The 18408-nt window shown below is 48.5% G+C and overlaps 1 protein-coding gene across 4 annotated transcripts in view; it reads right to left on the bottom strand.

The window, feature by feature from the left end:
• Positions 1 to 376: 376 nt before the first annotated feature.
• TBC1D23 (TBC1 domain family member 23) overlaps positions 377 to 18408 on the bottom strand; it is a 552903-nt gene continuing 534871 nt past the window's right edge. For all 4 annotated transcript variants that reach the window (XM_069204869.1, XM_069204866.1, XM_069204868.1 and 1 more), the window contains one exon: positions 377 to 1044. In XM_069204869.1, coding sequence (XP_069060970.1) covers positions 963 to 1044 — 82 coding nt within the window. In that variant the 3' untranslated portion in view covers positions 377 to 962. The remainder of the gene's footprint in view (positions 1045 to 18408) is intronic.

Genomic DNA, 18408 nt, shown 5'->3' with positions numbered 1-18408 from the left:
AAGCAGTCTTCAAAATAAAATATTTATGTCAAGGACATTCTTAAATATTTGGTAGTCACACATGTTCTACTGCTAAGCAGTTTGATTGGCAGTGCTAACAATACTTACAATATGCAACCACACAGTCCAGTTTGCTTTTGTAAACAGAACATCTGAGTGTGAAGAAAAGGGCGATTATCTGCATGCCAACAGTTCCTCTCTGTCACGATGTTCAAATAAAACCAGCTTTGCAGTACTTCAACCAAACCGCAAATTGCATCTCTTTCTTTAACTAGTAATACAATCACATAGGTGTAGCCGTATACTACTTTCAAACCTCAAACGTTGTAAAATCCATTTCATGGTGTTCCAGTTAGTAAATGCCAGTAACATAAGGTTTTAAAAGGTTTCAAAGAATACATTTTATTGTACATGGTCTTTCACATTTAATTTACACAACATAGTACATTTATGTGCACAGCTGGAATCATTCTGATCATTCAAGGTTTCTTTGCTGTTCCTTTAGTTTACAAACCTGAGTTATTGTTTTTCAGTTCTTGCTAACAGGTAAAAACTATTTTACAAAATTGTGCAATTTAAACGGTTTATATATATTATGTTCATTTAAAAAACACATCAGTAATGTCAACCCCCAAATGCATCACAGCCTCACGTAATTTAACACTGCTGAATTGCATTTGTACCTTTTATCTATGGGGATGAAAATCTGGTTCACTAGTGTGGTTTTAAATGACTTAAATAAACAACTTTTAGGAAACTTTTTCCTTCCCTGCCCAAGACTTTCCGTTGGAATGAACAATAAAGTAGCAGAACCTTGTTAAGGCTTAAAACACAACAGGAAATCCACCAGAAAACAACATAGTTAGCTTAGGTTAGTTTTCCATTTAAACGTCATCCTTTGTATCCCATTCTTTGTGGTTGGTCTGGGTGTCCACAATGTACATACTCTATAAAACATTATGCTAGCTTTCCAAGGCATCAAGAATTTTCATAATTTGCTGTTTGATGACTTTGGTAGCCTCTCCTGCATTTGGAATAATATACCTTGAAAGGAAAAGGAAACATTACATAGTAGTTAGGTCCTAATGACAAAAAACACCAACTGTTAAATGACTTTTTTAGCAAAAGGCAAACAGGTAGTCAAATACAATTTCAGTTCTGTCCAATCTGCATTCTCTAATGCTCTTCTCAGACTTTTACACCGTTATTTACCCCATTTTCCTGTGAGCACATAAAGTTCAAATAAAGAATAATAACCAAAAAATGTTTAAGATAGTTATGTTGAGTTCTGGAATGGTAGACTTTGATCTCCATGTTGACAAGAATGCCACCACTTAAGCCCAAATCACACTACTTTGTCCAGCACAGTTTGCTGCTGGCTTCAAACATTAAAGCTTCTTTACGAGGTCAAGATTAAAGCTCTTTTTCTGACAAGGTCTACCTCCAAAGTAAACCCAACAACTGGATAGAAGACCTGGAGTTTACCCTTCGTAATTCCAATATGTCTGAACTTTATACACTTACTAAAACAAATAATTCAGATTTGATTTTGATTATAGACTCCATTTAAACTAGAGAAATTTAGGCAGTGTTTATTAGATTAAGTTGACCATTAATTAGGATACAGGTATGCTAGGACACACAATTTGGACAAGTAGAGTTAATAGCAGCACTGTGGTGTAAATACAAGGTTCATGTGCACGGTCCTCCTTAAATCCGCAACCACCCACTTCCAAAAACACTGCACCTCCCAGCATTGCCAAGCTAAATGCAAGAAGCCTGCACCACTATCAACGCATCTAGGACAACTCTCTGGTCAGGGGGAGATCATATGGTGCAGGTACCTTGGGGTAAGGTAGGTCCTATGTCGGAAAGTATATTGAACAAGCTTAAAGAGTGCATTGCAGGAGACCGTGTGAGTAAGGGTACTGATTCGCCTCCAGTTTCCATCCCCCTGCTGGGCATCTAGGTGGGTGTCCCATGCTGTCTGTGACCGCAGAGTGGGCTCCACTGTGTCCATTTTCATTGCCTTATATAACTGCATGATCAGGTGGCGGCTGAAACCGTAGGACAAAAGTTTGCCTAGAGTGTGTGTCCGGGAGCTGCAGGAAAATTGGGCCAGGTTTTCCTAGCTATGTCTGCCAATCTGGCATGGTGTAAAAAATGCCCCGGACCCAGTGTTAATGTAATACATGCATCCTTAAATGATAGAGAGGTCTCTCCAGGTACAAATCCCCAAGATTATTAAAACCGCCAATACTTCATGCCTGGAAGTACAACGCATCCATCAACTGTCTGATGGGTTTTAATATCTAGACATTGAGTTCTCGTGGGACGGGCCCTCTTTAGGACTGTTTGGGCAAATCGTTGCCACATGGAGGCTGTGACTCGAACTACGTGAAGGGCACCTTGTTGGAATCCCTTCCATCAGGAGCTCAGACGAACGAGTTACTTACCTTCGGTAACGACTTTTCTGGTGGATACATTAGCTACGTGTGGATTCCTCACCTGATGAATACTCCCATGGCGCCAGCATTCGACGGAAATCTTCTTACTAGTCTCTGCACGTCGACGAGGACGTCACTCTAGCCCACGCGACACCGTCTGACGTCATACAGGCAATAAGAGGTCCTCGACGACGTGTGGACGTCAGTACCAATCATTTTTTACGTGCATGAGAACAACCAGGCAATGCAATGAAAGAGCAAGGCAACATCCCATTATATTGTAAAAATACACAACATTGCATGAATAACTGTAAATCTTTTATATATAACTCTCTCTTTTTAAAAATATATACACACATCAAGTATATACACAAAGATATATACATATATACATATATATAAATATATTATATACAACATCTATTGCACCCTCAAAGACCAAGAGGAGCGCACTCAAGGATTACTTGGAAAGACCAGAAAGGCAACGGGGAGGCGGGTGGTACCGTGAGGAATCCACAGGTAGCTAATGTATCCACCAGAAAAGTCGTTACCGAAGGTAAGTAACTCGTTCTTCTGATGGATACAACTACCTGTGGATTCCTCACCTAATGAATAGAGTCCCAAAGCAGTACCACGCCCGGCGGTGGGTGCCTAAATGGTCAAACCAAGAAATCCTGCAGCACTGACCGTGCAAAATGGCCGTCTCTTCTAACCTCAGAATCCAAACAGTAATGTTTTGCAAAAGTGTGAAGGGACGACCAAGTTGCGGCCTTGCAGATGTCAACCACAGGAACACCCCTGGCCAAGGCCGAAGTGGCCGACTTAGCTCTGGTGGAATGAGCTCTAATGCCCTCAGGAGGATCCTTCTTTGCCAAAGAGTAACAGATTTTAATGCAAAGAACAACCCACCTGGATAGTGTTCTCTTGTGGACTGCCTTTCCTCTCCTCTTGCCCACGTATCCAATAAACAGCTGATCCTCCAGCCTGAAATCCTTTGTTCTATCAATAAAGAAGCTCAACGCTCTCTTTGGGTCCAGACGGTGCAGTCTTACTTCCTCTTTGGAAGGATGAGGCGGAGGATAGAACGTGGACAAAGTAATTGCCTGAGCCAAATGGAAGGGTGAAACAACATTCGGGAGGAAAGCAGCCTTGGTCCTCAACACCACCTTATCCCCATAAAAAGTTGTATAAGGGGGCTTTACTGATAAGGCCTGCAACTCACTCACTCTCCTTGCTGATGTTATAGCTATCAGGAAGACTGTTTTTAAAACCAAATACCTTAAGGGGCAAGAATGCATAGGATCAAAAGGGGACCCCATAAGGAAAGTCAGGACCAAGGACAAATCCCATTGCGGCATAACGAATGGTTTTGGAGGATATTTATTTAGAAGACCTTTCAGGAATCTGATAACAATAGGGGATTTAAATAAAGATGGTTGGTCTGGAAGACATATGAAGGCTGACAAGGCCGATAAATAACCCTTAATGGTAGCCACTGCACAACCTTTCTGCGCTAGAGACAGAGCAAAAGACAAAACGTCCGATAGATGAGCATGCAAAGGATCAATCTGCCTCTCTCCACACCACGCAACAAATTTAGACCATCTATTAGCGTAGATAGATTTAGTGGAGTGTCGCCTGGCCGCTAATATAACATCCACTACCTCAGGCGGGAGAGAGAAGGAACTCAGGTTGCCCCGTTCAATCTCCAGGCATGTAGGTGCAGACTCTGGAGGTTGGGGTGTAGAACCTGCCCCTGCGACTGCGAGAGGAGGTCTGCCCTGAAAGGGAGACGGAGCGGAGGGCACATTGAGAGTTGGAGAAAGTCGGAGTACCATACCCTCCTTGGCCAATCCGGAGCTATTAGGATGACTAGAGCCCGGTCCTGGCGAATCTTCCTCAATACTCGAGGAATCAAGGGTATGGGAGGAAACGCGTAAAGCAACTGGCCGCACCAGGTTATTTGAAACGCGTCCCCCAACGCTCCCTGCATCGGATACTGGAGGCTGCAGAATAACGGACAATGCGCGTTCTCTCGAGTGGCAAACAGATCTACCCGAGGAAACCCCCACCTCTGGAAGATTAAACAGACTTGATCTGGATGGAGACGCCACTCGTGGTCTGCCGAGAATTGGCGACTGAGACTGTCCGCACGCACGTTCAAGACTCCGGCCAGATGGTTTGCTATCAAGCAAATCTGATGGTCCTTTGCCCAGGACCATAGTCGAAGAGCTTCTCTGCAGAGAAGGTACGACCCCACTCCTCCCTGCTTGTTTATGTACCACATCGTGGTAGTATTGTCCGTTAGGACCTGTACCGACTGACCACGAAGGGAAGGGAGGAAGGCCTTGAGAGCCAGACGTACAGCCCGTAACTCTAACAGATTGATGTGAAACATCTGTTCCTCTGGAGACTAAAGACCTTTGATCTCCAGATCCCCCAGATGAGCTCCCATCCCTAGAGTGGAAGCATCCGTTATGACTGTGGCCACTGGTGGCGACTGCTGGAACGGCTTTCCTTGTGAAAGATTGTTGCTTGCAATCCACCACTTCAAAACCACAGCAGCATCTCTGGAGATCTTGACAGTACTCTCTAGATCCCCTTTGTGTTGAGACCACTGCCTTCGGAGGCACCACTGAAGAGCCCTCATGTGCCAGCGAGCATGCGTGACCAACAGAATGCAGGAGGCAAACAGACCGAGCAGACGAAGGACCTTGAGGACTGGAACTACCGCTCCATTTCGAAACATTGGAACCAAATCCTGAATATCTTGAATCCGCTGAGGCGGAGGAAAGGCCCGACCCAATGTTGTATCCAGTACTGCCCCTATGAACAGGAGGCGCTGAGAGGGCTCTAGGTGAGATTTGGGCTCGTTCACCGAAAAACCCAGGTCGAACAACAACTGGGTTGTTGACTGCAGATGATGCGACACAAGCTCCGGGGACTTGGCTTTGATCAACCAGTCGTCCAAGTAAGGGAATACTGCTATCCCCTTCCTTCTGAGTTCTGCCGCAACCACCGACATCACCTTCGTGAAGACTCGAGGTGCTGAAGTAAGACCAAACGGAAGGACCGCAAACTGATAGTGTTGCGATCCCACCACAAACCGGAGATACTTCCTGTGTGACTTGAGTATCGGGATATGAAAGTAAGCATCCTGCAAGTCGACAGACACCATCCAGTCTTCCTTGTTCAACGCCAAAAGCACCTGTGCTAGGGTCAGCATCTTGAATTTTTCCTGCTTGAGGAACCAATTCAAGATCCTCAGGTCCAGAATTGGTCTCAAACGACCATCCTTCTTGGGAATCAGGAAATACCTTGAGTAACATCCTCGACCCCTTTCCTGCTCTGGGACCAACTCCACCGCGCCCTTGGAAAGGAGGGCTTGTACCTCCTGTTCTAGCAACAGGAGGTGTTCTTCTGAACAATAAGAAGGGCGGGGCGGGATGAGGGGCGGGAACTCCCGAAAGGGAAGGGTGTAGCCTTTTCCCACAATACTGAGAACCCAAGTGTCCGTTGTAACAGTCTTCCATTTGGTGAGAAAATGCTGTAATCTTCCCCCTACAGGAGAGGAGTGAGTGGGAAATGGTGGAAGCCTAAGGCTGCTTCCCCTGCTGCACCCCGCCAGAGGATGAGGAAGAGGCAGAGTGCTGCTGAGAGGCTCCTCTGGTGCGGACCCTACCTCTCCCCCTGAAAGATCTATAGGGATGGGAAGAGGCAGGTTGCTGATATCTTCCCCGAAAGGAAGAGGAGGAAGAGCCACGCCCAAATCCACGAAACCTCCTGAAAAATCTGGAAGAGGCCGTGGAAGAAGGAGCTTGGAGCCCTAACGAATTAGCCGTGGCCCTGCTTTCCTTAAAACGTTCCAAGGCCGAATCAGCCTTGGCTCCAAACAGTTTGTCCCCATCAAACGGGAGATCCAACAATGTGGACTGTACATCTGCAGAAAAGCCCGAGTTACGGAGCCAGGCCTGTCTCCTTGCCACCACAGTTGTGCCCATTGCTCTGGCTACCGAGTCGGTGGTATCCAGTCCCGTCTGGATAATCTGGGTCGCAGCAGCCTGGGCATTTGAGACAAGATCCAAAAGACCCTGGGGAAGCTCTGTAAACGATGAGGAAATGTCATCCATCAGAGCATGAATATACCTCCCCAGGATACAGGTTGCATTGGTGGCTTTTAACGCCAGACTGCAGGACGAAAAAAGTTTCTTCGACTGCGCCTCTAGCTTCTTTGAATCTCTGTCCCCAGGCACCGTCGGGAAAGAACCAGGCGCTGACTTGGCTGAACAGGAGGCCTGCACCACCAAGCTCTCCGGCGTAGGGTGCCTAGATAGAAACCCAGGGTCAGTCGGAGCCGCCCGATACCTCCTGGCCACGGCTCTGTGAACTGCTGGGGAAGATGCCGGCCTCTTCCACACCTCTATCACCGGATCCAGCAGAGCGTCATTAAATGGCAACAGAGGCTCCGCCGCAGCTGAGGCCAGATGTAGCACCTCTGTTAAAAGGTTTTGTTTAGCCTCCACCACCGGCAAAGGCAGGTCCAAAAAACTAGCTGCCTTCCGTACCACTGCATGAAAGGAAGCAGCCTCCTCAGTATACTCCCCCGGGGACGAAAGATCCCACTCAGGGGAAGTGTCCAGCCCACTGGCCGACTCCAGTCCACGCAGCCCATCACCCGAGTCCTCTAGCTCTCCTTCCTCCAGGGCTCGTTGGTACTCCTGCTCTTCTAATACACAGAGAGCACGTCTCCTGGAATGAAGTCGCTGTTCAATACGCGGAGTCGACAATGCCTCCGCCGAAGTCGAAGATCGGCGCCGATCTTCAGAAGCCACCGACGCCGCGTCCGGCGCCACAGGTAACTTCGGCGCCGACAATAGAGCAGCTGAAGCAGATGGACCCACCGGAGTCACAGGCCGAAATCCCGACTTCGACGTCGACGGGATGGAAATCCCCGGGGCCAATCCTTCTGAAGCCACCGGAGCGGCCACCGGCGCCGACACTGGCGCCGAGCCCACGTTCCCAAAAGGGAGAAAGGGCATAAAGGGTGCCGGCCGAAGAGGCGCAGGATCACCCAAAGAAAAGGCCAAAGGCCCAGCCGGAGCACCGCCTGGAGCCATCTGTTGGAAGATGGCATACATCGCATTCAAGAATGCGGAACTATCGGCTCCAGGGGTGGGAAAAGCCGGATACTGAGGTGCCTGTCTCGGAGGCGACCCCGACGCCGGCCTCGGCGTCTGTGCCGGAGAAAACACCTGAGGCTCCAATACCTCACTCACCGACGCCTGTCCAGGTGAAGTCGGAGACGCCGGAGAGGGCAACAGCGTCGAAGGATGCGGCGTAACCGTGGGACTGATCTCCCATGTCCTTCGGCGCCGATCCGAAGACCTGGAACGAGTCTCCTTCGAATGACGCCGAGATTCTCTACGGCGCCGGGAGTCTCGATGACGCCGATGTCTTGGAGAAGAAGACTTCTTGTGATGCTTCTCCTTCGATTTAGCCATAAACAGCTTCGCCTCACGTTCCTTGAGGGCCTTTGGATTCATGTGCTGGCATGAATCACAAGTCGAGACGTCGTGGTCGGAGCTCAAACACCAAAGGCAATCGGAATGAGGATCCGTCACCGACATCTTGCCTCCACACTCACGACAAGGCTTAAATCCAGACTTTCTCTGCGACATTATTACCACAGCGAAAGACTACGCAGCAAAAATACACTGTAACCAAAAAAGTAACAGTTGTTCCCTCGAAGATAACCGTTTCGAATGCACGGAAAAAAGGGAACTGACGTCCGCACGTCGTCGAGGACCTCTTATTGCCTGTATGACGTCAGACGGCGTCGCGTGGGCTAGAGTGACGTCCTTGTCGACGTGCAGAGACTAGTAAGAAGATTTCCGTCGAATGCTGGCGCCATGGGAGTATTCATTAGGTGAGGAATCCACAGGTAGTTGTATCCATCAGAAAGGCACTCTACTGTAACCATTCCTGTCAGTAGATGTTTTTCACAATTATCATCAGGATCCAACCAATATAATTCAATTTTTATTTAATTCCATCTTCAGTTAAGTTGCCCAAACCAAAATAACTGGATATGTCAGGGATTCATTTTAAATTGCTAAATATCCGAAATTTATGGTTTGAAAAGCATGGCTAGCTCCTTCTCCACAGGACTGGATAGTTACTTGAGATGTTAGTATGTGTTTTGTCAATTGTATTTCCTTTTTTGCACCCTTGTTTCCCTATTTCCTTTGGTTGGTGTGGTTGCTACCTGGCTTGTTAGGTAATTTTAGCTTACTTGTTTACAGATATGTCCTGTTATCTTTTTGTGATCTTTTGCAGGAATTCTGCAATTAATGCACTGAAGTCTTTAAGAAATGTCATATGTTATGACACAGTCTAATTGTTAATCTCATGTTCTGACAAAATGAATACAGTGTGTGTTTACAACAATCCTAAAATTAACAGTATAGGTGCACAATATAACCAATCCTTCTACTGGGGGATCTGCCTAAATGGGTTATCCTTAAATATTTTTACAGTTCAGTTGTTTAAACAAACATCGCTATTTCTGTCACATTACACGGTTGAAATGGCAGTTGAAAAGGCACACTGGTTCCACTTCTTACTCCCTAAATCCTCGACAAAGCCCATGAATATTCTTTTTAACTCTGACGATTGTCTGGTGACAGAAGAGAGATATAAAATGGATCGACCCTCTAAACTGATGAACATTGTTTTTTGTGGGCAGTGATTTTGATTAAAAAACCTAAAAACATTTGGGACAGATATTTTTACAAAGCAATTTGCCCAACTTAAAGTGATCTATGATAACCAAGGGTGTGCTCATCAGAAAGACACATAAGGCAAGCTTTCGCTCAGCTTCATCTAAAACCTGGGCAGTTGTACAATTACAATAATAAATTACATTTAGGGAAGTTGAAGAATCAAGGGAGAGGGCTAGTACCTATAACTAAATCAAGATGCACTGTTCCAAAAGAACAGACTCCATTCCACCAGTTAGGGTAGGGGTCTTTTCAGTCACCACATACATTAGTCTTACAGATACAGTAACCCTCACTCACCATTGGGCGACATGCTTCATCATTGGGCCATCCTCCTCGTCAGGACGGCACTGCAATACCTGACGGGCCCTACTGGAGGGCTCTTTGCTGGAGATCTTTTTAAGAAAGAATGCCAGTAGTGAGTTGTTAGAGGACGGTTCTGACCATCAGGTCTGCCCTGATTTTTCACTTTTTGACCACCTGTTTTTTGACCTTTTACTGTGAGGGAGCCTCCTACGAGGGGACTCATGCACAGTAAACACATGGTAAAATGGACTGCGCGTGTTTACCGCCGTGCTAAGGAAAGGCTGCTGGATGCAGCAAGGGCAGGAGGTCCCAGGCGGGTTACATGTGTGCACCCATTTGAGGGCTGTGGGGCGAGGATTCCTGGTGTGCACCGCCCAAGAACTGCGCTTAGGTAAGCCTGGTGCAGGAGGAACTATGCAGAGTGAGTGGTGACCTGGAGTAGGTCTCATGAGGGAGAGTCAGTGTGCTACTGTCTTTTCACTGTAAGGACACTCAGTTAAATGCCAATGTCAGTGTGCTTAAGGTATTTGCATTGTGGGGACACTCCATTAAATGTCAACGGGAAAGGAGGGCCTAGGGTGCAACTCCAGTTCTCTGGGGTCCACCGAGACCAGAGTCACACCAAAGTACACTGTACCCTGTAAGAAAAGAAAGATGCAGTAGGTTACAAGAGCATAGTTGTACAACTTATGGGTCATCCAAGGACGTCATATTTCTCTGACTCAGCTCAGGAGTAGGGCCAATTACTGCTCTGTCCAGTTGCTTGAGCAGGGCCTGGCATCAATCAGCCAGCTGTCATTCCGTGCCAGGAGCAGGCTGGAGAGGCCATGCGAGGAATGTCAGTGAGGAGGGGCTGAGAATTTCGGAGCACATGTGGCAACTAACTCCTGGAGGATGCCATTTTGAGCTATCCCAGAAGACTGTGCAAGAAGGAGGGGATGGGGGCAAGGAAGTGATGTGGCACATCTGGTTAGGCCAGAGGTGCAGACCTGCTGGAGACTTCCACCCCCACTTAAAAGGTCCTGCACAGGGGAGAGCTCTCTCTCTTGGCTGTGCTTCACTGCTGGACCCTGGGACTGCAGACAGGACTCATGGACAACTGGAAGGAGGAACCTCCTGACTGCCCCTGAAGGACTCCAGGCCAGCGAGGCGAATGCCAGGGCCAGGCAACCTGGCCCCCTTACTCCCAGAGGACTAGTTGGGGGAAGGACTGGGCTAGCGCAAGAAGAGCACGCTGCCCAGAAGGAAAAGAGGGAACTCAGAGGAAAGGCTGGCGCAGGGAGTCGGTGGGACTGGCTCCCTATGATCTGGGACCCTTCGAGGCCAGGAGGCCTAAGGAGAGTGCTCCTGGTGGCAAGGGATTGTCACCAGGAGCGAAACGACGCCAAAATGATGAAAATTGGCCCTTGGGGGCCCGAGATATCCAGGGAAGAAGGATGGCGACCTCTGACCTCTGGAAAAGCAGCTACGAAGCTCGTGGGGCTCCGCAGCTGCTCCAGACTGTTCCCCCAGGGTGGACCAGGGCCCGGGGGCTGCCCCAGGAGGAAGAGGAGCGAGGGGAGTGCCGTCGCACTCCCCCTCTGGAAGAGGAAGGGGCCCCATCCCGGGGCCCCGTGAAGAGCCTAGCCTCATTTGATTGGGGAGGGGTGCTGCTGTCGTGCACCCCCACTGCCAAGGTGGGTAAGGACCCTGCGGCCGAAGTAAAGTCGGGGAGCGCCGTCACGCTCCCCGTGATGATTGGAAGCGAGGGGCCCCTGACCCCATCCAGAGGACCAGTGAAGAAGGAGGAATGGGGGGGGGGCGCCGTTGCGCACCCCCTGCATGATGGTCGCGAGCTGTGGAAGAGCCGGCGGCGAAGAAGCCAGGGAGCGCTGTCGTGAAAATCTCCAGGAGGGCTCCGGACCCCATCCCGTAGCCCCCAGAAGGTGGTTGTGTCGGGGAGCACCATCCCTCTCCCCGTGGAGACGAGGAGGGGCCCGGACCCCATCCCAGGGCCCCGAAGCTGCAGGGCGGAAGGGGGGAGTGCCATTGCACTTCCCCAAGCAGCCCATCCAGCCGCGAGCCTGCGGGCAGACAGCACAGAGAAGACCAGGTCCCGCGGCAGCACACGGAGGTGCTGGCCGTGCGGGGAGACGGCGGGGGTGGCCAGGGGTGGGATCCCTGCGCCGCCTTCCAACGTGGGAGCATTTACCTTGTGTGGGGGTGTCCGGGTGGGACCGCCACCCCCCAGGAAGACGCACCGGTTTTTGCCAGCACAGCGGCTCTCCCCAGCGCAGCGGGAGAGCCGCTCATCGCATATGTGGCTGCCCCAGCATGCTTTGAGGGGTAGAAGCAAGGGATTTATCCCCTAAACCAGCTTGTGGTGGTCCCAGGGAGATGGGGCCACCAGCAAATCCCTGCCCATGGACAGGGGGAGCTGCGCAGCCTCCCCCTAACGCAGTTTGTATCTCCACCCTACGTAGGGTGGGACAAAGGAATGATAACCCCCCCAGGGTTCTACCATTTGTTACAGCACAAGCTTATGTGGACTTTTGTTCTGGCTTGTGTGACTGTGCCTACTAGAGGTGTAAGCTGCTATTACCCAATGTATTTGACTGTTAGTTGATGGTCAATTAAGAGTAATTTGAAAGTAATCTAAAAGTAATCTAAAAGTAATCCTATTGGTTATTGCTTGAATATGGTCCCATATGTTCCCTGTTGATGCTAATTTGAATAATGAGACTGACAGCCACCTCTTGGCAAGATAGATGTACTTAATTGCAGCTGTAGGTGTGTTCATTCCACATTACTGTCAAATATTCAAATGTCGCAGGGGGGACAACGGGGATTGTTTTGCCATGTGGGTTTTTGGATTATATCCTCCCTTTGAGGAGACCTGAAAGATTACACAATGTCCCCTCAGAGTGATTCCATCACTTTGTGTATATTTGTAGATTGTTGCATAGTATTGAGTAGTGTGTGTCTGAGTAATACATGTACTTTTACTTTATCAAAAGAAAAAGCATAGACAGGACAATCATTTATTGAGAGTTATGCTTGTGTGCTCGTGAATGGGGATTACTAGCCCACACCACCTCTCTTGAGTAAGCCTTATACTGCTCTGCAATGCTACCCTATGAGAGTCAAGTGCTACAATGGGGTGTTTGGTTCCCAGTGGCGGTCGTGTGCAGACTCATTACTTGTGCAGGCCACACAACTAATGACCCACCTTCCAACATAAGTGGATGTGAGAGGGGCTGGGAAAACTGCTAAAATTGGCTAAAGGTGCCCAAGAAAACTATCTTTAATACAACCTGGCACTCCTGCCAAGGTTAAAAACAAAAAGGGCGGGGAAGAAGTAAAGAAAACAATTATCTGGTTCTCCATCAACAACTAAGTCTATGGCTATCACTAATTCGAGATTTAGATATTATATAACTGTGTTGGGTATTCCCTATACTACAGAACTGCAAGTCATGGTCAACATGTTTCTCGCCTAATACAGTCACATGGATCAGGTGGCGATTCTTCAGGACCTGTTGTTGTGCCTAACCCTCACTAGGACAGTAAAAAAAACTCTACTCCTATTGCTTATGCAAGAAATCACTGAAACTCATGTTGGAATCAAACTTCTGAATGTGGAGACCCTCCTGGATCAGGTACATGGGCCCCTCGGGGACCGCATGGATGCTGGCTGCTCTTCTATCAAGACAATTTAACTGAAGAGCACTGTGATCAGTCTAACCTACCCTGTCATCCAAGCTCCCAGGAATCCCTAAGGGGCACTGGTAAGGCTGAAAGGGAGCACAGTGAACTAGAAATGCTAGTAGCCCTCCACGAACCACAGGTGAACCTGTGGCTGGCTGGACAAGGATGAGAAAATACCTGTCTTACAGGTCCAGCGTTGCCATTTAGTCTCCCAGGGGCCAGCTCAGACACGACCTAAGCAAATGTGAGCACTCTGAGGTTCTCTTCTGTTCAGGAAGTAGTAGAGAGGGCATAGGTCTAGTATGGGATGGAGGCTATTGCGTCCATTCTTTTTGGGCACCAGAAAGTAGTAGGATTGTCAACCACACCCTACTTTGGGAACAAGCACCCTCTTGATGGCTGTTTTGTCCAAAATAGTCTGTACTTCCTGATGAAGCAAGGAGAGATGGTCCTTCCCCAGCCATCCTTGGGAAGGTAGCAAGGGCAGAAAGTTTTCTGCAAACTGGAGGGTGAACACTTTCACACAACCTGTAACATCCACTTCTTGGAGGTTATCCCAGACCATTGGGGCAGGTAGTGTCTGATCCGGCTGCCAACAGAATGGTTGTGCTGGCTGGAGGGTGTACCTAAGAGGCTTAAAGGCTGCAGCAGCCATAGGAGTGGGGGACTGGACACCTCACTGGGTCTGACTTCTGTGTCCTCTTTGAGATCTGCAACTCCACACACAAAAGGACTGAGCAGATTGGTGTACTTGTGAGTATGGTTGATACTACAGATATTCATAAGTGCCACGGCCACAGCCACAGCAGTGGTGAAATGACTGCTGTTGAGAACGGGCTGAAAAGCACAGCCCAAGAGATCTGGTGGCAACACAGCTCTCCCGAAAGTGTTCAAGCGCCATATCAGCTTTATCACCAAATAAGAGGAAGCCATCAAAGGGTCTCTTGATTGAGGACATCTACTGAGAACCCAGTGGACTGCAACCAGGTGCGGCGACTCAGCACCACCGTAGAAGCCATGGCTCTGCCTAGTGAGCCCGTGGTATTCAGGCCACACAAGATGGCAAACTTTGCTGCATCCCGATCATCCACTAAGGCCTGGTGGAAGACGGCTTAACCCTCCTTAGGAAGCATGGGGAGCGGTCGTGAAATTGAACCCAACAGCGCGTCTGAGTATCGGCCCAAGAGGCATCTGGTGTCCGTGGCCGCAACAATAGGCTGGTGGGAGGGAAAAATAGACTTCCCAAATTTGTTCAGCCTCTTGGATTCCTTGCCGGATGGAGAGGAAGGAATGGATTTAGGGGCAATAAGGCCTAGATAGCACCAGCATTGACACCAGACAGCCATGGGGCAGTGCTGGTTCGAAATCGGGACAAATGATGTGTTCATCTTAGAGCAGCACTGGTGGCACTGGGGACAGTGCTGGAATGGAAGGAGCTGTGTTAGAAAACACCCCTGCTTGCATCGGTCCAGAAAAGGGGTGGATTTCAAGGGCCTGACTGCTGTTGGGGGCCAACCAACTGGCAATAACCCAGCAAAGGCACATCTCGGTCCATGAGATCCAAAGGTGCGCCAGAGTGAGTTGGTGGCCCAAAGATGGGGTGCATGGTATCATAGCATTTTTTAAGTTGGGGTGGCATTACTCCAGCTCCAGGTAACTTGAAGTAAGAGCGGAGAGGGCTCTGATGACAGCTCCTCATTTGGTGCTCGGGAGCAGGGCTTAAAAGCACGGTGTTTGGATAGGGAAGCAGAAGAATGCTTCAGCTTGTGCTTCTTGGACTTACCCGACATGAAAAAGAAATCTTGGACCAAGACGATCGTTCGTGGGAACAGCCTCACGATCTCCCATGGGAGACAGATCAGCACAGAGCCACCTTCTGCTGCGCTGCCAAAGCCTGCTCGCGAATTCCCTTCAGATTCACTGATCTTCAGTCAGAACAGACCTTGGAGTCATGGCTCGGCCCTAGGCATCCCAGGCAAATTAAGTGTGGGTCTAAGACAGACATCCGTCAGTGACATTCTTCACACAGTTTAGGCTTTTTGGGTTTGTTGAGAAAAAGGTCCCAGGTACACTGGGAGCAAAGCAAAAAAACATGAGTCAATAAAATGTTGAAGAAAAGTGGTCAAAAAGTGACAGGCAGCTCCCTGGATACGCGCTGTTGGCATGAAAAGAAAGTAAAGGATGTCAGCACACTGGGGTGGCGCTTACATACACACTGCAATGTAACTCCCAACGCCAAACTGATTGATGCTACCGACTGGAGGGCAGAGTCACCACACAAAAATTTTCAGATCCAGTCTGACACCTGGGGAATGTTCTAAGGTGCGGAACATGCAGATAGATAGAGTCTCTATCAAAAAAAGGTGTTCCCGAAGGTAAGTAACCTGTTCTTCCATACGCTTTCCTAACCCTCGTGCTAACATCCTCAGTGTATGCTATCTATGGTCATGTGTGTAGCCTGCACAGTAACTGCATATTCTGTGGATCACAACTAGAGTAATAGAGGCCTGTGGGATCCATTTTGGATACTAATTACCACAAAGACATTGTGAATATAGATAGGATTCAGATAGCATGTTGGAAGTGCATAGGTCTCAAGCCTGTGACCAGCAGGGCCGTGAGTGTGACCCAGGAACCCCTTTTCTGAGGCAGACAGATCCCATTTCCTGATGGGAAGAAGCTAATGTGAAACCAGGTTCACAAGCAAACAGAGTTATGTGCATTAATCTTACTTAGAGAATTACATTTACAGTACACATTGGTAGGGACAAAGTACTCAACCACAAGGGAGTTTGCCAGGTCCTGATGAAACCCTAATGACCATTTCTGGGTAATCAATGGGGATGAAATAGGTTGACAATGTAGGGACAGAGACTGTGGTTGTCCTCTTTTTTGTCTTGTCTGTTCTTTTTAATATTATCCTTGACAACATAATTCCATTTTCTTTGGTCATTTGAGCGTTATTTTTAAACCTACTCTCCTGTTCATTAAAAAATTAATGCATGGTGAAGAAGTAGCAGACCGTTGAAGAAGCATGCCACCTGGAATGGTGGATGAAGGTCTACATTCTCTTTTAGAATACTCCATAGTATTAAGGTATGCAAGAGGGTGGCTGGAAAAAGTTTTTCCAACAAACGTTTGTAACATCAATAGCCAAACAGAATGGACAGCAGTTACTCAGACCTATATTCACATTGCCTTTGTGGTAGTTAGGTCAGAGTGCAGGGACTATAATGTGCCTTATTTTCACCCACCTCGAAAAAAAATATATATATCTATTTTAGATCCCCATGGACAACCTCTTTTTGCACACGATGAAGGAGGGTCTGTTATCCCAGACACTGGAAGTGTATTGCTAACATTCCTGAAACTGTACTGAGGAGACTTAGACACTGAAGAGAGGGTAGTGGAGACGGATATTCTTTAGACATTGGATTAGGCCTTTAGCTTAACAAGGATCTACTGGGTGGATAGTAAGGGTGAGGATAGGACTGCAGACTCTGTTGTAAAAGGTGGGAAATCTTCATGTGAGACCTTCCCTTTTGTTTTACCCCAGTTAACTTTTCTATTGGCTCATGACAGCCAGATACAATACAACACAATTTCTTTGTGCCTCTGCTGTTGGTACTCCAGGTTGGAGACTACCCTGGTGTGAAAAGCAGTTCTCTACCCAGAGGCTATGTCTGAAGGCCGCCTGGAAAGGGTAGTTTAAAAGGCGAAGCACCCCAACTGTATCCACTGTGAAACTGTGGTTTCTACAGTTGCAGACAGTGGATACAAGTCTCCTGGCTCAATCTGGTGTACACAAATTGGGCCCCTTTAATCCAGTCCTCTATGGGCAGGGAAGGTAGTGCTCCACAGAGTACTCCGAGGATTGCTGTGAAACTAGAACTGGTGCCTACACTAAAGCTACCATCCCAGAGGTGAGGGGACATCATTGAATTCTGGATTTCATCAGGAGGAGTGGTTGTCCAGGAGGAATGAGGTGCAGTGTGTCTAAAGTTTATTCTGGGCGAGGAGAACTATCTGAAGATCCCACAATCTGTGGCCCTTCAGTATATACTTGTTGGTTCCTGGAGGGGGGGGTGGGGGGGGGGGGGGAGGGGGAACTGCATTCATCGCAAATACAGCTGCCAAGGGTCAGTTGGGTATGTGACTGTGCGTTTGAACGGGCTTGTGCAGCGCGGCGAATACCAGTGGAAGAGCTGGTTTGTACAACACCATGCCTGCTCGGGTTGATAAGGTTGCTCATGGCAACATCCCAGATACTTCTAACCACAGATTCTTCACCTTGTGAGCAGTACCTACACAGGTTGTGGGTTTAACTGACTCAGGTTAAAACATCAGGCAGGACGTACAAGTTACTTACCTTCGGTAACAACATGTCTGGTAGACATATTCTAGTTGCAGATTCCTTACCTTAGAATTTTCCCCCAGGCATCAGACTGGATCAGGAGGAGATTTTTCGTCGAGCAATACCCTTGCGCGTCTGTAGGTGATGTTGGTCGACTCCGCAGGCGTCGTAGTCGCCGTGATGACGTCGGGAGTAGTACAGAAACGCTGCCCTCGCGCAGTGACGTCAGTTTCATTTAACGACTTTCCACGCCAGAGCGCAGAGCCGCTAAGAACACAGATTGGTGCGCCAGAGCTAAGGACCTGAAAGGGGGAAACCCTGTCCCTAGCAATCAGTTTGCAAGCGGGGAGGATGGGTGGGCGGTAAGGAATCTGCAACTAGAATAGGTCTCTACCAGATACGTCGTTACCAAAGGTAAGTAACATCTGATAGAGACTTATATTTGCAGATTCCTTACCTTAGAATAGATACCCAAGCAATGCCATCCTCGGTGGTGGGCTGCAAACCAAGATCATACTAGAAAGTCCTGCAGGACCGAACGACCAAAGCAGCCGTCTCGACGGACCAGACTATCCAGGCAGTAATGCTTAGCAAACGTGTGCAGGGACACCCACGTAGCTGCCTGACAGATATCCAGGACAAGAACTCCACGTGCTAACGCAGTGGAAGCAGCAATTGCTCTGGTGGAATGAGCACGCAAGCCTTCAGGAGGTTGCTTCTTAGCAAAAGCGTAGCACATTGTGATGCAAAAGAGCACCCATCGAGAGATAGTACGCTTTTGCACTGCCTTCCCTTTTTTCGCACCCACATAGCCAACGAAGAGTTGATCGTCCAC

The sequence above is a fragment of the Pleurodeles waltl genome, chromosome 8 (genome assembly GCF_031143425.1).
Source record: "Pleurodeles waltl isolate 20211129_DDA chromosome 8, aPleWal1.hap1.20221129, whole genome shotgun sequence".
Lineage (NCBI taxonomy): Eukaryota > Metazoa > Chordata > Amphibia > Caudata > Salamandridae > Pleurodeles > Pleurodeles waltl.
This window is presented reverse-complemented; position numbering and strand designations above follow the sequence as displayed.